The sequence below is a fragment of the Mercenaria mercenaria genome, unplaced genomic scaffold (assembly GCF_021730395.1).
Source record: "Mercenaria mercenaria strain notata unplaced genomic scaffold, MADL_Memer_1 contig_935, whole genome shotgun sequence".
Classification (NCBI taxonomy): Eukaryota; Metazoa; Mollusca; class Bivalvia; order Venerida; family Veneridae; genus Mercenaria; species Mercenaria mercenaria.
In genome coordinates this window covers 30,001-51,148 of record NW_026463852.1, presented here as the reverse complement: position 1 = coordinate 51,148, position 21,148 = coordinate 30,001, and the positions used below count along the sequence as shown (strand labels likewise).

Genomic DNA, 21,148 nt, shown 5'->3' with positions numbered 1-21,148 from the left:
AATCGTATTTAAAGTAAAATAGACGCTGTACAACCTACATTATTTTACTTGCTTGCGAAATGTTCAATCCTTCGCCGCGAGTGGTGGGGGATTACAGGAATGGTCTCTGTCCGTCCTTCCGTCCGTCCGTCTGTCCTTCCGTCTGTCCGTAACACTTTCTTCGTGTCCAGTCCATATCTCCTAAACCCCTTGAAGGAATTCTATAAAACTTTGGTCAAATGATCATCTCATCAGGACGATGTGCAGAACTTATGAGTCAGCCATACTGACTCAAGGTCAAGGTCACATCTTAGGATCAAATGTTTGAGCCTTCCATTTTGTGTCCGCTCTGTATTTTCTAAACCGCTCGAAGGATATGACACTTGGGTCAAATGATCACCTCATCAAGACAATGAAAAGAAATTATGAGTTAGCCATGTCGGCTCAAGGTCAAGGTCACAACTCAGGGCCAAAGGTTTGAGCCTTCCATTTGTGTCCACCCTGTATCTCCTAAACTCCTTGAAAGAATTTTATAAAACTTGGGTCAAGTGATCACCTCATCAAGATGATGTTCAAAACTCATAAATCAGCTATGCCCAATCAATGTCAAGGTCACAACTTAGGGTGAAATTTTTTAGCCTTCCATTTTGTGTCCGCTTTGTATCTCCTAAGCCTCTTGAGGGATTTTCATGAAACTTGGGTCAAATGATCACCTCATCAAGAGGATATCCACACTTTTGACTTCCAACTTCCTAACTTTCGACTTCTGATTTCCAACTTCCACACTTCTCACTTCCGACTTCCTGACTTCTTACTTCCGCACTTCTGACTTCCAACTTCCACACTTCTGACTTCTAACATCCTGACTTCCGACTTTTAACTTCCGCACTTCTGATTTCCAACTTTCCCTCTTTGGTAGTCGGATGTAAGAAGTGTGGAAGTTGGAAGTCGGAAGTAAGATGTCAGGAAGTTGAAAGTCGGAAGTTAGAAGTCAAAAGTGCGAAAGTTACAAGAAGAAAGTAAAAAGTCAAGAAGTCGGAAGTAAGAAATGTGGAAGTTGGAAATCAGAAGTCGAAAGTCAGGAAGTTGGAAGTCAGAAGTGCGGAAGTTAGAAGTCAGATGTGTGGAATTTAGAAGTAGGAAGTAGGAAGTCAAGAAGGTGGAAGTAAGAAGTGCAAAAGTCAGAAGTGGGAAGTACGGAAATCAATTGTCCCTCCAGGGCTTCCATAAATACTGACTACCAGTAACTAAAGGTTGTACTGTACATTATCATTAAAACTGTTTGTACAAATGTCATGCCTGTGTTAGGATCACGGTGTGAGTCTCACGTGCTAGGAACCTAATTATGGGGGTATTATCATTGTCTAAATCTCGCGATTTATGATATGTTTTAAGAATGGGTGTCTTACGGTTAACTAGTGAGTCCCATTCAGGGAATTCGGTCTCCTTTATTTTTCCATTAACAAGTAATGTCGCCGGAACATTTTGACATTTGTCCTAAGTAATGCCCTATAACGCTTGAAGGCTTGTCAGAATTTCTTCCTGGCTGTCTGTATATCTGGCGGATAATCCCTTTCGAATGCACGATTACTCTTCCGCAAGTATACAGCCTAGCCAATTGTGAGATAAACTTCAGGCTCGTACCTAAATGCGACGATAATAGCCCTCTCACATCTGCGCTGACTCTGTATGGGTGGGAATTTCAGTTTGCTACCAAGTCTAATTGCATGTTCAATACTCATTTCTTCATAGTCTAAATCGAGATAGTCATATAAAAAAATCCATCACTTCGTTCAATGTGGCATGCTGTCCTTGAGAACGTTCTTCAAGGCCATAAATAATCAGGTTTAACTTACGACTTCGTACCTCCATGTCGACAAGCCTGTATGTAAGTTATAATATTTGTTGTTCATATGTGCCTAAAGCATCCTCTATTTTGTCCACTAAGGTACACGTTTTCTCCACGGTTTCGTGCACATGTGTAATGTTAACCTGTTCGTTTTCAACATTGCATATTTTCGAAAAATAATGCATTTAGCTTTTAATCAGTGTTCATGCTTTGATAGGTTTCTAGTTCAACACTGCTGCCTTCCAAGATTCACCCCACTCCTCTTCCACTCACTATCGTCATTACAACCATTACAACCACTAAGCACTTGAAATACATTTCTAGTCTCGACATTTATGAAAGTTATATCTAAATGTTGATGATGTGCTGTAGTCCTATCAAGGGATGTATCTCTACAAGTTAACTTCAATATTTTCAAACTTATAGTGCTCGATTTACAACACGTCCACTATCCGCCATTTGCCGTATATATAACATCTCTGAAGCTGAATTATTTTAGCCACAGGCAGACATTTTTACAGTTTTCTCCATTACGAAGATAAGCCCAGACTGGGCAAAATATTCAAAGGTAGACAATAATAGTCAATTATATTATTAGGCCCGATACGAATTTATGTCTTATGGTTTTACATTTTGTCATCTATTTTTCATGTTTTTGCTCCAGACCCGGAGTCTAAAGGTCCCCGGTCCAAGGCCGGCATCAAAGTTGCACCCTACATAGTTGGCAAAGGAATAACATCTCCTCAAAGGTCGTTTTTTATAGAGAAAACGGCCTTTTCTTGTTGCTGTGGCACTATTAAAACTGAACTGACTCTTGACAGCCAGAAAATATTGATCACTAGGTGGCGTTTGAAATTTGCATGTACCTGGTGTCAGATGAACAGACCGAATAAAACCTGGTCCGCAATATTGTAATGTGACTACATTTTGATTCCAGACGATTGTCTTTGTGACCTGGCTATATTTAAGCAATTATTAATACCTAAGAGTAAAAATGCTAAATGAAAAGACAGATACCAAAAAATTATTTCACAATATAATGCCAGAAAACTGTAATTTCAAATGTAATACATGTGTATTAAGAATTCATACAGCATAAAGACAATGCTTTATAAAAGATCAGCTACTGCATAATATCTAATATTTTCATTAAAATAGTTATGTCTATATCTGTAAAAATAAATACCAGACAGAAAAATATAAATCTGTTGTATTCAAAAGCTATTTTATAGAAGAACTTGAATTGAAACATTTTAACATATGCATCGATAAGTGTTGTTATAATTTCCAGCTTGAAAAACCAGAATGTGGTTATTTATTTTAAAAGTTCTTAACCGTTTAAAGTCTTTACCCATCTAGAAGAAGATAAATAGGTATAGCCACTAATATAACGAAGTAAAAAATGCTCATAATTCTCTTTATACTGTGATATACTCTTGTATAATAGTAATACAGAGTAGATATATCAGGTGTCTTATTTAAAGTGGCATTATGCGCATCTTAGTGTTTTGATGACTGTTTTAGTGACTCAGTGTTTTGATTTTCAGAAAAAAAATCAAGTTCTTAAAAATATAGACCGCAACAATCAAAAAGCAGAACTGACAAGCCATTCGCACCCACCCCAGCTCCCCACCCCACCCACCCACTCCTCCCTGCAGACAACTACCACTATTCTACCACTACTACATGAGACAAGGAAGTCTAACATGTGGGTGACTCCATACAAGTAGTCGTGTGCGAAAAAATGCTAACCCAGCAATACCTAGGATTTACCTAATATATTACAATTATAATGTTTTCTTAGAAAAAAAATGCCAAAAAGTCTCATGACTCATTGTCACAAGGGCAAACAATTAAGCGACTTCTTGGTTAAAGGTCAGTAAATCAAATCCTTCTTTGTTTCATATAAAAACGACAACTTCAGGTCCACTTTATGTATCTTTAGAGAACATCACTTTTTCCTGCACCTATTTTTCATGAAAGTTCTATCAAAAATAACATGAAAACCGTCTCATTTCAGGCAGAATGTATTCTAGCAGTGAAAAGATGTGATTAAAGCACTCGTTCTACACGAATTTGCGCAAAAAAATGGGAAAATTAGGATCTATTTATTATGGACTTCTTTCGACTACACCACAGAAGCACATTTTCGACCGAATTACTGACCTTATTCCTCTTGGCTTTTTATTTCTAAGAAAACATTATAATTGTAATATATTTAAGTGTATATGGTTCATAGAGAGAAAAAATCAAACTTTGTTTCTATGGTCGCACACGCCGAGAGGCGCTACAGCAGTCGTAGATAAAGGTACGGTACGGTAACGGTAATTATACACGGATCATGTGTATACGATGTAACTCATTGCAGAGTTGGAGCGGTCTTCTGCGCATGCCCGAAAATAATTAACAATTGTAGCGCACGGCAAAAATATGCATGTTTTTGCATGTCCGCACGCATTTAGTGTATAATATGCATAATATACTGACTAAAGGTTACTAGGGTTAGTATCACCATGGTTACAAAATATATACATTTGAGATACTTTTTCGTTCAAATTTAGTTTATCCGGTATATACCGGAGTCTGTAATTTATACCGGCGCTCCAAGTCTGCATTGAGTCACAGTCTTGACATGTGTATAACCTTAATTATACCAATCTGATCACCTCGGCCTTTATGCTACGCAATAGCGTATTTACCGGAGAATACGGAAATGCCCGATGTTGCACGACTGAACAAAATGGCAGCGCCCCTGCACGGTAGATTTTTTTTGTGAATCTTGATGTAAAATATTTTTGTCTTTAATAATACACCAGCGAATGTCACAGCACCCCAAATGCCTGACGCATGTGAAAATTGATCCTACAGACGAAAATGTTCGGTCAGAAATACGCATATTTGTAAACACTGACGAGAGGGCCAAGATGGCCCTAGGTCGCTCACCTGTGTAACATACCATGACAGTGTAAACATGTTTCACCTAGTGATTTCTTGGAGACAAATATTCTGACAAATTTCCATTAAGATTGGACCAAACACGTGGCATCTTGAGTGTGAACAAGCATTATCTTTCATTTGAACCGACTTTTTCTAACTCCAAACAATTAAAAATTAAAAATTCCCCTGGGTCAGCACCCAATCCTCCCCCCCCCCCCCCCCCCCCCCCCCCCCCCCCCCCCCCCAACACACACACACACAAAACACCCGACTCCTTGTCTCCTGATAAACATTGACAGGTGCATTATACAAACACACATTCGAAGAAATTATCAGAAACTTTGCGAAGTTTTAAAAGAAGATTATCTTTGTATGGATTTATATATGACGCATTAACTCTATTTTCAGAAACACGTTATCGATTTACCTTACTCTAATTTTAGATTAAAAACGTATAAATAGTTGCGAATTTTCCAGTCTCGTTTAAATTTAGTTCCGAATGGGTTTTTCTTTGGCTAAATTTACACATGTATATGCTATTTTTACTATTGACGTCCCGTTCATTTTTTCCACATTGTTATTTAAGCTGAAGATTAATTTAGCGAAATGTCGGAAAATTTCAGTAATACTGTCGTGTCTCAACCGCATGAACCGGACGTTAGACGACCACCACCTATAGCGCTCGGGATTAACGTTGAAAAACCAAAATTTCCTCAGTATGCCGTCTACGCAAAACGTATGGAATCGTTTGATGCCTGGCCAGAATATTTACCTGTCCGGAAGGCTGACCTGGTCGAAGCAGGACTTGTATATACAGGTGAGTTTCCTATTAATAATTGAATTCCCTTATAGACCACACCTCCGATAGTTTACATAAGAACTAGAAAACAAGAAACACTTGTGTTTTTTGTATAAGCCGTAGGGAACCGACAGACCAACTGTTTTGATTTTTCCATCACAACATCTCATACACTTTTCCAACATTATTTTAAGATAAACATAAATCATTATGTATACATGACAATGCTCAACATAATCAAGAAATTACGACAAAGCATTAATATCAAATGTATCAAATTAATATTGGAGGTAACACATCTTTCAGCCCTTAATGACTTACAAAAAAAAAATATAAACGTCTGTCGTGTTCTGTTCCCAAGGCTGAATGGAAAAAACCTCTCACTCTTACACGCACGAAAACTTCGTGCAGAAAATAAAACGACGCCTATCGGAGATACTGGACAAAGGGAAATAAATTTTCGTCTAATTCATCATTTCAAACGACGAAAATTACATTTCCCTTATAGACCACACCTCCGATAGTTTACTTAAGAACTAGAAAACAAGAAACACTTGTTTTTGGTATAAGCCGCAGGGAACTGACAGACCGACTGAACTAAAAGAACGGGCTGAAAAAGTGCGTAATAATTCTAACATAATTAAACAGAAACTAATCGCCTCAGTCACAATCAAATGCATACTTTTTAGGTGCTCCATGTTATACACCCAAATTTAAAAGTGCATGTTTATATATTCTGTCTTCAGCACTTCAGGAGTTACATATCACTACCCAGTTGCAGGTAAAACTACTATCAGGTAGCTGATGTACATATAAAACGAACGCCATGCTGTCCAATAACAGAAAAAAGGCCAAAATTCAGCGTTATATTGTTTCACCTTAAAAAATGTGCTTTTTGTCTTTTCATTCTAATTAAAACCTGAACCAGCAAGACCTTTTTGTGCTGTTTGGTTTACAGGAAAATTCGTCTTCTTTCAGCTGCAAGTTATTTCAACTGTCTATGTCACCCACAACAGAAGATATGTACTGAAGACTGACATGACCGTTTTGTTATATATTTTGCCTTTTTGCTCTTCCTCATATCAGATATGTGATTTCATTATGAAATAATTCTTTTTTACTGTCTTATTTGTCTCTGTGTGAACTTCAGTCTACCTTCTTCTGAAAATAACAGCATTCTTTCAGGTGGAAGTTTCTTATCTCCTCAAATTTGACTCTGAACAGACATGATAAATGCGCCAATTTTTTTGTCCTGTCCGTAGACACCTATTTTCTTTGTGAAGGATACAATATTAGAGTTTAATCACTGTTGGTATGAAAGCTGCTAGGATAGTGTCTAAGTTGATAAACATTAGACGGAATTAAACTGGGTTATATAGATATAAATAGTTGTTGAATTGCAAAATGTCTTGTCCGTAGACACATGTCTTGTCCGTAGACACTAAAGAAACGAAGGTTTTTTGACAAATATCATTTATAAAATCATACTGGAGCTATTTATCAAGTATCAATGATACACCACACTTAATGTTTATACAAAATATAGAATAAATATATTTCTAATGAAACTTACTTCTTCCAAATGCAAAATGTTACCCATTTATTCTTGTGTGTACAATCTGAATCTGAGAAGTACAATGGATATAGAATATGTTTTAATCTTATACATGACTTATATAAATGTTAAAAGCTATCAAAAAAGGAATAATACATTTCTTTCTAACCCTCCCTTTGTTATGGCAAAAACAAGGCATGCAATGAGGGTGTCTACGGACAAGACATTATGCAAATACTATTCAATATATTTTCTGTTTTCAATAAAAACCAGCACTGGACCTTAGAAATATATCAAGAGTTCTTTGAAATAAACCAGAGACTCTGAAATGCAAAAAAACACAATCTTTTACAAGTTAGTAGTAAAACAGAAAGAATGAGAAGATAGAAGCAAAATCATTTGACATTTGGTCATATTCTAGTGGAGTATGGATCTATTGTTAGACATGGTGTGGGCTGTCCACTTTCAACTTAAACATTTTGTTATAATCCACTCAAGATGGCATATTTCTGTGCTCTTCAGGGCCAAGATATAATGGTGATTGGTTTTCAAGATTTCATTCTATTCATTTGCCTATCAACTTTTATTCTGTAACTGACTGAAATCACATAAAATTGAAGCAGTTTAAATCATCTTAAAAAAGAAATTACAAGCAATTTACTACGTGAGTGATTACCGTGGTCTCCTTGCAGCTTTCTCCCTTTCAAAAATGAGAGCTATTTAGATTTGTTTGTTTTTGGGGGGTTTAATGCCCTTTTTCAACAGAATTTCAGTTATGTAACTTAACAATTGTTAATTGATTCTGTACACATGTTCTCTGCAAGTAACTGCCAACTTCCCCACATGCATCAGAGGCAGAGGTCTAGAATTTTGAAATCATAGTTTGATTTACGATTGGAGTTACTAACATTTGTTCCAGTATTTTTCCAAGAAAATGATATTAATATAGGTGATAACATGAAAAAAAAAGAAGTAAATGTGATAAAAAGATAATTAAAAAACTTTGTCTCCGGTCATACTATCTTATATAATGGAAAAAGGTCAATATTAATCAAAAATATTACTGGCTAGAAAAAGAGAATGCATCTTGGGAATTTTAAGAAAAAAGCATAATATGTAAGTCCCCATTAGCTGACTCAAAACTAAGTGATAAAAACTTATCACAGTGAACATTTAATTATTCTGTAAACAGGTTAAAATTCACAGGACTTTTGTTTTGCAGGACTACTTAAAATAATAGTATGAGTTATGGATCTCACAGAATAAATGTCATATGAGTATTTTACAACATACAGCTATTTAAGCAGTCAGCATGGGAGTTTGTTTCATTAGTTTTCCATTTAAGACACAGTTGTAATCTTTTTAAGATGTTCTCAGCTATAAGTTTAACAAGTTCTTCCTACTTTTTTAATGTTTCTACTTTAATGAACATGTTTAGATGAACTCATAGAGTTCTTCATGTTAAACTTTGTGTTTATACTTTTCTTGATTGATACGGTTGATAACAGCATGTAAATAATTTGCCTCAACAAAGTCTAGTCAGGTGGTTTCTTCCACCATCCAATTTCAGGAAGATTGTGGTTTATTTTGTTTAGGTGAAGGTTAAAAGTTATTACAGATAAATAAACATAGTCTAAATGGTGTACATAACAGGCTGCAAGGTCAGTTCTTAAGCCCATTAAATGCATGAGCATTGATCAGAAACATTATTACTTTATCTGTCTTTTAGACAGAAATTATGGTCAAATGTCTTGTCCGTAGACACCAAGCTGAAGGAGATTTTTAACAGCCTATTTCAGTGAGGATCCTTCCAAGTATCATTATTTTTAGTATATAGTGAAATATGAAAACAATTACTACTGTTTGCAGATCAAATTGCCCTTTCGTCTTTTCTTAAATCGATAAACTTGTACCTTTACAGCGATGCTGGAGTTATTTTTGGATCTCGTCTATACAGATAACTCCGCCTTTCCGATACGAGTAAAAATTACTGAATGAACTTGTTTACATAGACTGCGCTTAACTGGATTGTAACAGATGTACTAGAACTAATCTTCATTTAAAATTTTAATTAATCTTGCCATAATGCAAACTACATTTAGGTAGCGTGGATATGAAAAAAGACACCCTCTTGTACATTACAGGCCTTTTTCTGCCTAAATTTCAGTACCTTTTGCTGCATATTTTTAAATAATGTACCTCCTGTTTATTTTTTTAACAATAATTATAAAACGTGACTGACACGAGTTGTTGGATTCGCTCATCGTTGATTGAAGGGCATAAATTCGATTCCCGGAAACGACCATGCTTCCTTAATTGAAAAAAGTCGGCAATTTCTTACGGAATATGTGAGTCTTAGTCTAACTAATTTGACGCGATCCTAGGAAACAGTTACGAGTAGTTTTCTCCACTCGGAAGAAATTGTCATTGCCAGATTTGGGTTTAAATGCTGATATTGTTGCGAATATAAGATAAACTTACATGTATCAAAAGGTAGTCCAAATATTTTTACTCAAGAGTTGAATATCGTTATATTTTTGACTGGTTGATAACAACTATCTATTTACGTCCGATACATTTCCATACACAGGTTTATTTTTTGGTTACACGCCACGCCTATGTCATCGACATTTTTTTATTTACTCCATGTACTTACTATTCGCATTATGGTTAACAATTTCGTTTTTACTGTATGTTTTTAAATTGATGGCATTTTCTTCTTATTAAAGATTTTTCTATTCTGTTTTTGCCTTTTCTTGCCGAAAGTCCAATTTTATTTTTCGCATTGATTTCAATTTATTTACTTATAAGACATAATAGCTATTTGCGATCGCGCTGTATAAAATTTTACCGGTAAATTTATGAAAAATCGGCCGTTTTTATGTAATTTTGATTAGTTTAAAGTTTGTATCTTAATGAAAATGCCCTAATATTTTAGCTACATCTATCTTTTATCGGACGTTGAAAGTTTGAAGCAAATCTGTTGGATATTAAAAGCTCCACACGCGTTTCCTGTGTACGGGACACCTAAATTCGCGGTATTATTCTTATCTAAAATTTACCTGGTTACCTGTTTTCGGTTGCCTGTCGTCGTCTGGTTGTTTATTGTACGTTTTCCACTATCGGATTTTCCCTATGGTGACGTCTTTCTTATATCCATTACTCTGCTCTGTATTTGTTTATGCCACCGTAGGTCCCTAACATCTATTTACAAATGCTTGCCTAACTTCACTGTAAATGATATTTTCTTCCTATGTTTACTATTTGATTTCTTATAGTTTGTTTTATACCTTTGTTTCAGTTCTATGTAAAACATGTTAAAGTTGTTTCAAATTTTGGTTAAAACTGTTAAAACTAGCTAAAATATGATAACATTTTATAAAATCAGCATCGGCGTGTGCAAGCGATAAAACCAATAAGTACTGCGATTTATCCTCAATTATTTTGGTCCTTTTAGAGTGACCTTCACAAATATAAAACAAACTAAACTTCTATAACTGGTTCTTTCAATGAACGAAGACAAGGCTTATCAACTGCCTGTATGTTAATAATTGATATAGTGTTTAAACGACTTCAAATAAATAGTAGATAAATTCACATAGTTTTACACGTAAACCCCACCAAAAAAAAATCAAAAAAAAAATCAAATAAATCAGTTTTTATGGATAAAACAAAATTTACATTTTCTACAAGTGTTGTCGGAGCTTGAAGGTTCAATGATCAATTGATAGGCCTACTTTCTATAAAACCATGTATACTTTTGCATGGTTAGAATTTCGTCGATAATAATTGTCATAACAAATAAAAAAACGTTGTTTTCATGTGAACGTAGTTGAAATATTCTATATTCTACTTTTGAAACAATATATATCTATTATCTCCTTATTTATTGCACTTTACAATGTATGCAAGAGTACGGCGATACTTCAAAGATAGAGTCAGAGCGCGCGCTTTGTGTGACGTCAAGATAAAGAAAAAAGTTTCACCACAAAGCGAATGAATGAGGCGGGGTTAACCTGTCAGCATTGCTCCAAAAATAGCTTCAGCTTCACGGTTTTTGTGACGTAAAAGAGTAACTCTATCGATTTCAAAAAGGAGGAAAGGGCAATTTGATCTGCAAACAGTAGTTGTCCTAATTTATGTAAACAATAGCACAGAACTTGTCACATAATGACATTTTGATTTAGTCACAGTTGTTCAAATCCTTCAATTATTCGAAGACACATTCCGAAGACCGTCAATTATACTTCTTTTCTTAAATTTGTTTGTTATTTACTTGTTCTTGATCATTTAAACATAAAAAGTTCAACAGAACTAAAAGATTGTCTTCTAAAACCTATGTAGAAAGCACTTGGCGATGATGTCTTGTCCGTAGACTTTTTGGGTAAATTTCGGCTTTTATTTTAAAATTGCGATATCTCTGCCAAACATAGTCATAATCACAAAAATGAGACCATTATTTAAAGAGAAATGACTGAATTTTTAGAAAATAACATATTTCAATTGAATAAATGCATTTCAAAAGGTATGCAAAAACTGAAAGCAAGTAGAAAACAAAAATTTCTAGAATTTTGAACTTCAAAAGAAGATAGTAACTACAAATTTTTGTGTAATTTATTAGTTTTTTGGGTTTTCCACATTACTTTTATGTACCTTATCATGTGGTAACAATTTTGTTGGGTCTCAAAGAGTTATTTGAATAAAACAGTCCTTTAAAAATGGTCATGTCTGTTTTATTTTTTCCCTGAAGATTCATCTTTATATCGAAAAATAAATATTGTCGAACTATCAGACAGCGACAACTACCATTGTTTTTGTAGAACCAAGGTATATGGTAAATTAACATTTCAAAATAAAAAGGTTTTACAAACTTTCATTTTTGACCCCAAGTGAAACAAAAAAATGCATTTGATTGTGACTGAGGCGTAATGTATCGTATCTATTCAACTTGAATATTTAAAGACCTAATGAAAGTGAAACTTTTAAGCGCTCATCCACCGAATCCTTAACATCACCATCTTTGGCCGACTCACTGCGCCATCTACCATGGCGTTTAAACAACCTGTCCGGAATACCCCTATTAGCGGCAAAGGTAGCACCTCCGGATCTCAAGGAATGTAGACAAAAGCGACTAACATCATTAACATGTGGTCTTATTGCTTCCAAGAACAAAGTCCTAAGGTTGCTATATGCTAAATGTTTTTCACCTGATCTGGTTATGTAACCAGCCTTAGTTGCTGATAAATGACAAAATATAAAGATATCAGAATCACATTGTATATCAGCCCAGAGAAAATATTTTTCTAAGTTCACAACTGGGCACAAAATAGTTCCTGTTCTCGCAATAAGAATCCATGCACCATCCCGGTACTTTTCAGTCTTACTTGACTCAATAAATACACTCATATAAACTGAATTACACAAAATGTCACATCTACGTAACTTTAACAGTTCTTCACTTCTTAAGAATCCAGAATAGGCTATTAAACAAGCACAAATCGTCATCTGATTCTTAAGGTTACCTTCCACAAATAGTGTCTTATAAATCTTAGTAAACAACTCTATAGTAACTGGCTCTTTTTTAACCACAGGCTTAGAAAGTTTACGTTTTGCAGCTTCCAAAATATTTTTAACCAAATAGAATCAGTCGGAGCAGAAAAACAAGCATTTCATGAAACCATTTTATACTGTAAAACGCGTTAATAAAAAGGAATGGGGCGATTTTCCGATTTGAATAAAGGGAACCCAAAAAACAATGCCACATGAAACCCCTTTGGCAGGCAAGTATCCTTACTTTTAAGTCCATTATTTGAGCCCAACATCTCCAACGTTTAAAAACCCCGTTTGTAATTTTAAACACGTGTTCTCTGCCCAAAGACGCTGGGGGATAAATCCGGCAGCAAGGAGATCTTGTCCCCCCAAGACGCGGTAGCTCTTAATTTTTCCATGGGGGCCGGGGAAAAAACAGAGGTAAAAAAAACAAAATTAAATAAAATTGCCTGTGAGTTACTTAAACATTTTAACAGTTAACAAAATCCCAAAAAACCCCAAAGATGCATTTAAATCCCTATGCGCAATACCCGCACAAAGTAACTAACATGCCGATCCCGGCACATTAAAAATAGGGGCAACCCCTTTTTAAAGGTAAACACAGGGACAACAAAAAACTACCCAATTAAAAACTGCATCTATACACAACAGAAATATTCAACAAACATAACCCTATAAACAGATGCCCAACATAGTAAAAACAACGCCAAAACCCCGGCACTTTAATAATATGACAAAGTCTCTGAACGTCACACATGGACGACATAAATCAAGAAATTTAACTGAATCCCAATACCCAAGTGTTTTTTTATAATATAATTTTATTACCGATGCCCCCCCATAAAATTTTAACGCCGAAACCCGGGAAACATTATAATATGGAAACTCGCCCCCTGACATTACACACGGACAAAAATTTACGTAAAAATTTCTTAAAAAATTTTGGGTTTTTCTTTAAAGCAATATTTAAAAAAAAGCAAAATGAATTTTAAGTCTTCTTTCCCCAAAACCCCTTACTGCTCTTTTTTTCCCGGGTATATGGGAAAATTTTTATCTGTTGGTAAATAGAACCACCCTAAAAAATTTTCCAAAAAGGTTACCACAACAGTACATATAATGGCCAAAAACTGGGGGTTTTCCATTCAGGGCCCAATGAAAATACCTCCTTTAAAAGTTTTTTCCCTTTAAGAACTCTTGCAACAAGTAAAAGGGGGTAAACACAAACAACCCAACACACGCCCCCAGTCATGGGAAAAGAAATCCACACCTTTTACCTATAAAAACCCAAAGAATCTTGAATAAAACAGGGGAAATTTTTCAAAATGTTCAGATTTAAAAAAAAACTACATCTAAATTTTTTCCCCCCTAGACCTGTATCATAGCAAAATTCGAAACCGAAAGCCCCAATTTATCTACCTCTACATCTTAACAAGTAAAAACTGCTTTGGCATTTTCGGCCGAGGGGGTCCATTCCATTTTTAAGTGAATTGAGTGGACCGAGGAAAAAATTTAAAATTTTTTTTAGCTATGTCCTGCAAATCTGGTTTCATAGACCCCCCCTTTTTAAAAATGCACACACACTAGGTTCCCCGTAAACCACTTTACCCTCTGATTACTGAGGATATAATTAACGAAACCGAGTACTCTATAATTTTTAAACTGCACATAACCCTTTTCCCCCTATGCGGAGGAACCCAACACTTTTCTCCTGCTGACCAAGTTCCGTGGGATACCCCATTAATAGGCCCAACTTCGTAAACCCCGGGAAAACCGGCCAGAAGCATCACTGTAAACAATGTTTTTACCTTTCACCCCGACAAATGAAAAATTTTGACATTCAGTGAGGGTTAAGGGATTTTCCCAAGATGATAACTGTTGTAAACTGGATTTTGGACACTTTAATTACAGTTCCAGGTTCGGCTTTCAAGCCCTTTCCCAAATCAAACATCTGGTCATAATCCCGTGAAACAGGACCGGGTAACTATACTCATTTAAATTTTTTGGGCCCATAAAGCCCAGCTATAGCCTAAACAGAAACCCTGGGTTACATTTAAAAAACGCGCAAAAGTTCCCCAAACTTTGTCCCAACCTGCGTTGCGGAAAAACGTACGGGGAATCTACCGTAATTAGAACGCACCCAAAACCCTTCAAAATCTGAACCCGGTTGCCAAACGACTTATCAAGGTTTGGGGATAAGGCCCGAATCTTAAACAAAACTTGCTTTAAATCCCAAAAACTAAATTTTTTTATATAATCATATGGGACTTGGGAGGCCAAAAACCCTCGTCCAAAAAAGAATAACCTTTTTTTCCCCCCAATTTTTGGGCCCTTTTTTTAATTTAAAAGGGGGGGTAAATTTAGTAAACAGATACGGGGCAAACCCCCAACCCAATGGGGGGACCAAACTTTTTAAAAATAACATAATGAAACCAGACTCATCAACAAATGAAAAACCCCAAGTATGTGTGGATCGTAAAAAAAAAGTCCAAAAAAAGATATCAGAGTGGGATTTTCCCCAAAAAATTTAAACTTTCCCAAATACCTTCCTAAGTACCAAGAGCAAGTTTTAAAAACATATATTTAACAGACTCTTCCCAAAAATGTTTGTTTAAAAACCCAATTTTCAAATCCCAAGATTAAACTTTTTTTTTCCCCCTTTTTTTAACAAGGGCAGAAAAAAGGGGTTGACAACTGTGGGTGCCCTTTAAATACATTTTTCAATCAAACCTCTGCTAATAATTTTTTTTCGGGTTCCGTAACAAAAGAACTTTTCCTTTAATGGGAACGAAATTTTTGTTTAAAAAGATATACCTGGTAAAAATAAAAAGGAATTTCGTAAAAGTTTTTATAATACATTAAAAATTTTGTTACCGGCTTTGGGATCCCCATGCGCCGGGGGGAAACTCAGGGGAAAGTAAAAAGGTAGCAAACGAGGGCCCCGTAGAGGCGAGTTTGCTATCAAAATTTCGTTTCCCTGAGATTTTCCCCAAACATGATGAAAACTCGCCGGGAACACCGCGTATGTATTGTCTAAAAAGATTTAATTTCTATTTAAAAAAAGTAAACTGGGAAAACATTTTTCAAATATCTTTAAAAAAAAAATATTTAAAATATTTTTCCCCTCTTGAGCCTCCCTTAGAAACATTTCATGGTAAACCCCCAACTACCATATAAAAGCCAGAAGATGGCGCTGGGTAGGTTATTATATAAATTATGCATGCTTCACATCAGAACCCTTTTTCAAAATTTTAAATAAACTACTGAAAAAAAGTTATAAAAAAGTGCATAAATACGCATTGAAACATTCTTTATCAATTGGTGTAATTGTTTTTCAAAACAAAAAGTTGTGAAATAGTTTCAAAAATAATTTAAACACTGCTCAAAATTTGAATTTGCCGTGGGGGGAGGGGGGCGGGGGTGAGGCGCTTACGAGGTCATGAACCCTGGAGAAATATGGAATGTAAACAAACCCCACGTGGCTAATTTTATCAACAAACGTTTCATGTATGGATGAAATGAACACGTAAAGCTTTGCCAGAAACGTAATTTGAATTTTTAAACTGAATAGAATATCATAATCATTTTTGCAGTTATATTTTTATGTTATTTAAAATGTCAAGTTTTAAATCAAGATGTAGGGAACTAAACTACAGAAATACAGTAATAAATTATTTCAAATAGCTTATCGTTTTCAATACCTTATCACAGCAACACTTGCTAATTTGTGTGTATTGTTCTACATCCCAGACAGAGAAAACTGTGAGCGATACCTGTGTGCAACGGAATTTAGAGCACGGCTAACTGTGGCGATACCAGAATTTAGAAAACACAAAACTTCAAAGGAAAATGCCGCAGTCATGCAATAATATAACCATATTTAATTGTGTCTAAAATAAATTGACTAGCACCTATTCTATTCCAAAAATCTAAATGATTTCTCAGTCTGTTTTTAACAATAATTTCCTTCTGACCTTGTTCGTAAACAAAAAAGTCATCCGTGAAATGGTCATTGTCATGTACAAATGATCTAAAAATAGAATACTCATCTCTAATATCAAAATCTGGTTTTTCCACGGGGTTTTCCACATCTGCTTGGAATGTCTCATTTTCTGCCAGGTAGATCGGGTTGTTGAGCGTTCTTCGTGCGGGGACAGTTACGTCGTAGGTGATTGAATTCTCCACAAGCGAAGCATGGTCCATAGGGCTGGTACGGAACGGGGCCTCGTGGTCCGTATACTGGGGAGGCTGAGAGGCCACGAAAGGACTGGACTCTACCATACTGTTGCGACGGTAGCTGGCGAAAAGAACTCCCTTGACCTGAGCCAAACATACGTACAGCACCAATACTGTCAGAGAAGCCATAAGCGGCGCTGGGCTTAGACCTGTTCTTAGAAGTCTGGCGACTTTTCTTCTTGACAGCTCTGCTTTCGGCTCTACTGATACGAGATTCGTCTTCGCTGTCGCTCGCGAGCGGGTTCTGTTCATACTGTCGGACGGTTTCCCACCCTCCGTCTGTACTATCGGCGATACGAATATGCTTGTTTCTGATGCGTAGCTTGTCACGTGACTCAGAAATTAAGTCAGACACATACTGTATTTTGCCGTGTTTTACACCCCACTCGGCTTGTTTCAATTTATCGTCCACCTCAGAATTAAATTCGAATTGCACTCGGTTGCCTTCAAATTTCCAACGAATGTCTTTCTCAGATTACAACTTTTTGATATCAGAAGCTGACAAAGAATGTTCACGAAACTTGTCTTTTATAGAAGAACGTTCTCTTTTCTGCCTCTCAGTTCTGTTAAAATTTCCTTCAGTTGGTCATTTATGCCAGAAGAATCCTGCTGCGTAGATCAGCCGGATTGTGACTCCTCGCTGTTTTCCATTACACGTAGTCTGTATTTGACACAAAAAATATAAACGACTATCGTTTTTTGGGCCCCAAAAGGCTGAAGGGAAAAAAAACCTCTAAACTTTTAAACACGTACAAAACTTCTTTGGCAGAAAATAAAACGCCGCCAACGGATTACTGGACAAAGGGAAAAAAATTTTTTCGTCTAATTCATCATTCAAACGCCCAAAAAATTACATTTATTGGATATTCAGTCGTCTTTTTTAGTCTGTCTGGTTATGGTGGCTGACCTCCCTTTTTTCGAAATTGGCGGGGTTACCCGGGACGAAAACACAACAGCCCCAAAAATCGAAAACCCTACCTTTTTCGTGTACCAAAACAGGGACAAAATTCTACGTGCAAAGTTTTCGTTTGGGCTGAAAACGGACACGAAAAAAATTATTATCTGTCTTTTTTTTCCCGTGTTTGGGGGGAAAAAAAGTATCATAAATATGTCGTGATGGGGGTCCTTTGTTTGTGGTGACTTCTTCCCACCGACATGAAAACACGAACATACGACAAATAAGAGCCCACACGGAAACACGACAAATATCTTATCTATCGTTTGTTATGTGTCGGGTTTTCGTGTCGTAGGGACAAAGTTTTTATAAATATTTTTCCCAAAACATTTTAAAAAATTATGGGAGAAATTTTCTGAACCAAGAGTAAGGCTTTGAGGAGCATTTTTTTTTTCCGTTTTAAAAATTCAAAAAATTTATTTTTTCCAAAAGCTGTTTTTTTGGATTTTTTGAGTTTTATAAATAGACATAGACTTGCCCAATTTAAGATTAAAAGGGGTTTTTGTGAAAATTAGAAAAAAAAAATTTTCCCTATGCGTGGGGTCCGAGGAAGATAAACTTTTTCTTTTTACTCAAATGAGTTGCCTCGTTAAAAAAAAAAAAAATTTATTAATACATCTAAAAAATTTGTTCTTATAAAAACGTATGAAATATAGAATACGCTTCTCGGGGTACACCTGCAATGAGATGTTTGGGAATATTGTATTTTGTCAGGGGGATTAATATCAGGTTTTTTAAAAAATTTATTCTGCGTTATTATAAAAAGCTTTTAATATCCCCCCATATGTTTATATTTTTAGTAACAGCTAACACTCGAAATATTTTTTTGTTTTAAAAATCTGAGTGGGAGTTATCAGACTCAACAAAACAAACAAAAACTGTCTAAAACACAGACCCTAAGATTTGGTCATTTTTATCAAATAAAAATGTTCTTATTATTCAAGTAAGAAATTGGTTTGATACATTATGAAAAAATATATAAAATGTAGGTAAGAAAAAATTTTTTTTTTATATTGGGACGCAGTCTTTCGTATTTTTTGTGTAGAAAAAAATGGTATTTGGGCCAAAAATTTATTATAAAAACCGGGAATCTAAGCCCAAATTTCAGTATTTAAAAACAGGGGGTTTCTAACCCAATCGGAACCCCCCCCCCCCCCCCCCCCCTTTTGCCCCCTTCCCCCCTTTTTAAATAAAGGGGAAATTTTTAAAAACCTTTGCCCTTAAATTTTTAAAACCCCCAATTTTATTACCCTTAATCCCCTTTAAAAATCTTTTAAATTTTTATTTAAACCCCGAATAAAAACCCTTTTGGGTTTTAATAAAAAAAAAAGATTTAGTCTTTGGTCCGGACTGACCAATCTGGACAATTAAAAACCCCCCGGGGGCTTTATTCAAAGATACGGGCGGGAAAAAAAATTGATTTTTAAATATTTTTAAAAACCCGTATTTACTTCCTGATTGAAAAGTGAAAAATAAAAGATAAAGACGGGTTTCAGTTTAACTGGAGAACAAATACTCCCCTATAGAAAATTTTAAAATTCATTGTGTATTGCGGCTTCCCCTACTTGTAAGACACTTTACTTTTTCCCTTATGTACTTGTTTGGTCAAGGAAAATTCCAAGTGCATTTTTTAAAAAGGTTATGGGGGAAAAACCACAAGTTAAACCCAAACAAAACCCTTGCCATTTTTTTTTTTGCCAAGGGGGGCAAAACACTGCCAAAATCGCGGGGCCCATTTTTTGGCGACTTTTGGAAAAAATTTTTGGCAGATTATAAAAAAATTAAAAAAATGTAAGGTTTTTGGGAATCTTATTTTCAATTAGTAAGTAAAATTTTTAAAGGGTACACATAGAAAAATTAAAATTTAAATTTTAAATTTTTAAAAAATTAAAAAGTTTTTTCTATAAAGGGAATGAAAATGTTCATTCAAATACGGGTTTAAACATGTTCACCCGGGGATAGATTCTCCGGTTTTGGTTAAAATCCGTTTAAAACTTTTTTTTCCGTGCGGTTCATCCGAAATGTATAATCGGGTGTAAAACTCCCCGGAAAAAGCGTAAAGTTACTTCTGTAGATTTTAAAATTCGTCATAAGTTTAAATGTCAAACATTGTCCCATGTAATAGATAAAACTTTTTTTTCTTTTCTTATACATAAAATATTAACTGATCATCCCAAAATTCCTCAGCTTCTATATTTTATTTATTTATTTGCCAAAATTATCCCCAAAAAATTAGATCTTTAATCTTTAAATTTCCACCGCCAAAATTTTAAAACTGCGATTTTGGGTTTTTTAAACCCCCATTTTTTTTCCCGGGTTCACCTAGGGGCCTGGCCCCCGTTAAAAAAAAATTTAATATCTTTTAATATACTTTCCCTTTTTTTTTTTTATCACAAAAAAAAACCATTAAAAAACCCCACATTTGGAAACAGCTAAAACTATTTTGTTGGTTTATGTTTAAAAAATTTTTAAAAATTTCAAAAACGAAAATTCCAGATTTTAAAATTCTTTTTTCATTTAAAAGTTCAGACCATCCCAATACCTTTAAGGGAAAATTATCCAAGCACCAAGGGGTTTAAAAAATATTTTTTTTTTAAATTTTTACATATGTATAAAAAAAACTGCTTTTTTCAATAAGAAACCCCCTTCATGTCCCTTTTTTCCTTTTAAAAACCTTTTTTTTTTTCTTTTTTTTTTTGTCTTTCTTTTTAAGTTTAAAAACTTTATTTCAGCTAAATCACCCAAGTCTTTTTGGGGTTGAAAAGCAAACTTCAAAAACCCAGATAGATTGTCAACATTTTCCTTTTTTTCTGCTAATTTGTTGTTTTTTTTTTTTAAGAAACCCTTTTTTTACTTCTATAATTTTTTCCCAATTATTAAAAATTTTTTCCCATCATTAGTGCAATTTTTGGGACATTACCCGGTTATTTTTTTAAAGTATTAGCGGGAATTACGGGGTATTAGCAGTGATTGATTCCCTTTGTTTAGCTGTTTTTTTTAAAAACTATAAGTCCAGATAAATTTTTTAAATTTTTTTTAATTTGATCTTTTAAATTTATTAATTTTCTTCTTGTAAAAACCTTTAATTTTACTTAACTTTTTCGTAATTTTTATATTGGACGTGCATCAAACATTATTAATCGGGGCCCAAAAAGTTGTTTTTTCCCCCCCAAAAATTTTCCTAGCTGATTATTAATTTTTTAAATTTGTTTTCAGTATTAGCAGTAAAAAAACCCTCTCCTTGTTTAAAAAAATGGGAAAATTTTTTTAAAATTACAAAGCCCATTTCCC

General features: G+C 34.9%; 1 protein-coding gene across 2 annotated transcripts in view; it reads left to right on the top strand.

Annotated features, from left to right (window-relative positions):
* Positions 1-5,291: 5,291 nt before the first annotated feature.
* Positions 5,292-21,148, top strand: part of LOC128555006 (baculoviral IAP repeat-containing protein 3-like) — a 45,620-nt gene continuing 29,763 nt past the window's right edge. The window contains exon 1 of one of the 2 annotated variants that reach the window (XM_053536351.1): positions 5,292-5,582. In XM_053536351.1, the coding sequence (XP_053392326.1) occupies positions 5,372-5,582 (211 nt within the window). In that variant the 5' untranslated portion in view covers positions 5,292-5,371. The remainder of the gene's footprint in view (positions 5,583-21,148) is intronic. The other variant, XM_053536353.1, reaches the window with a different exon arrangement.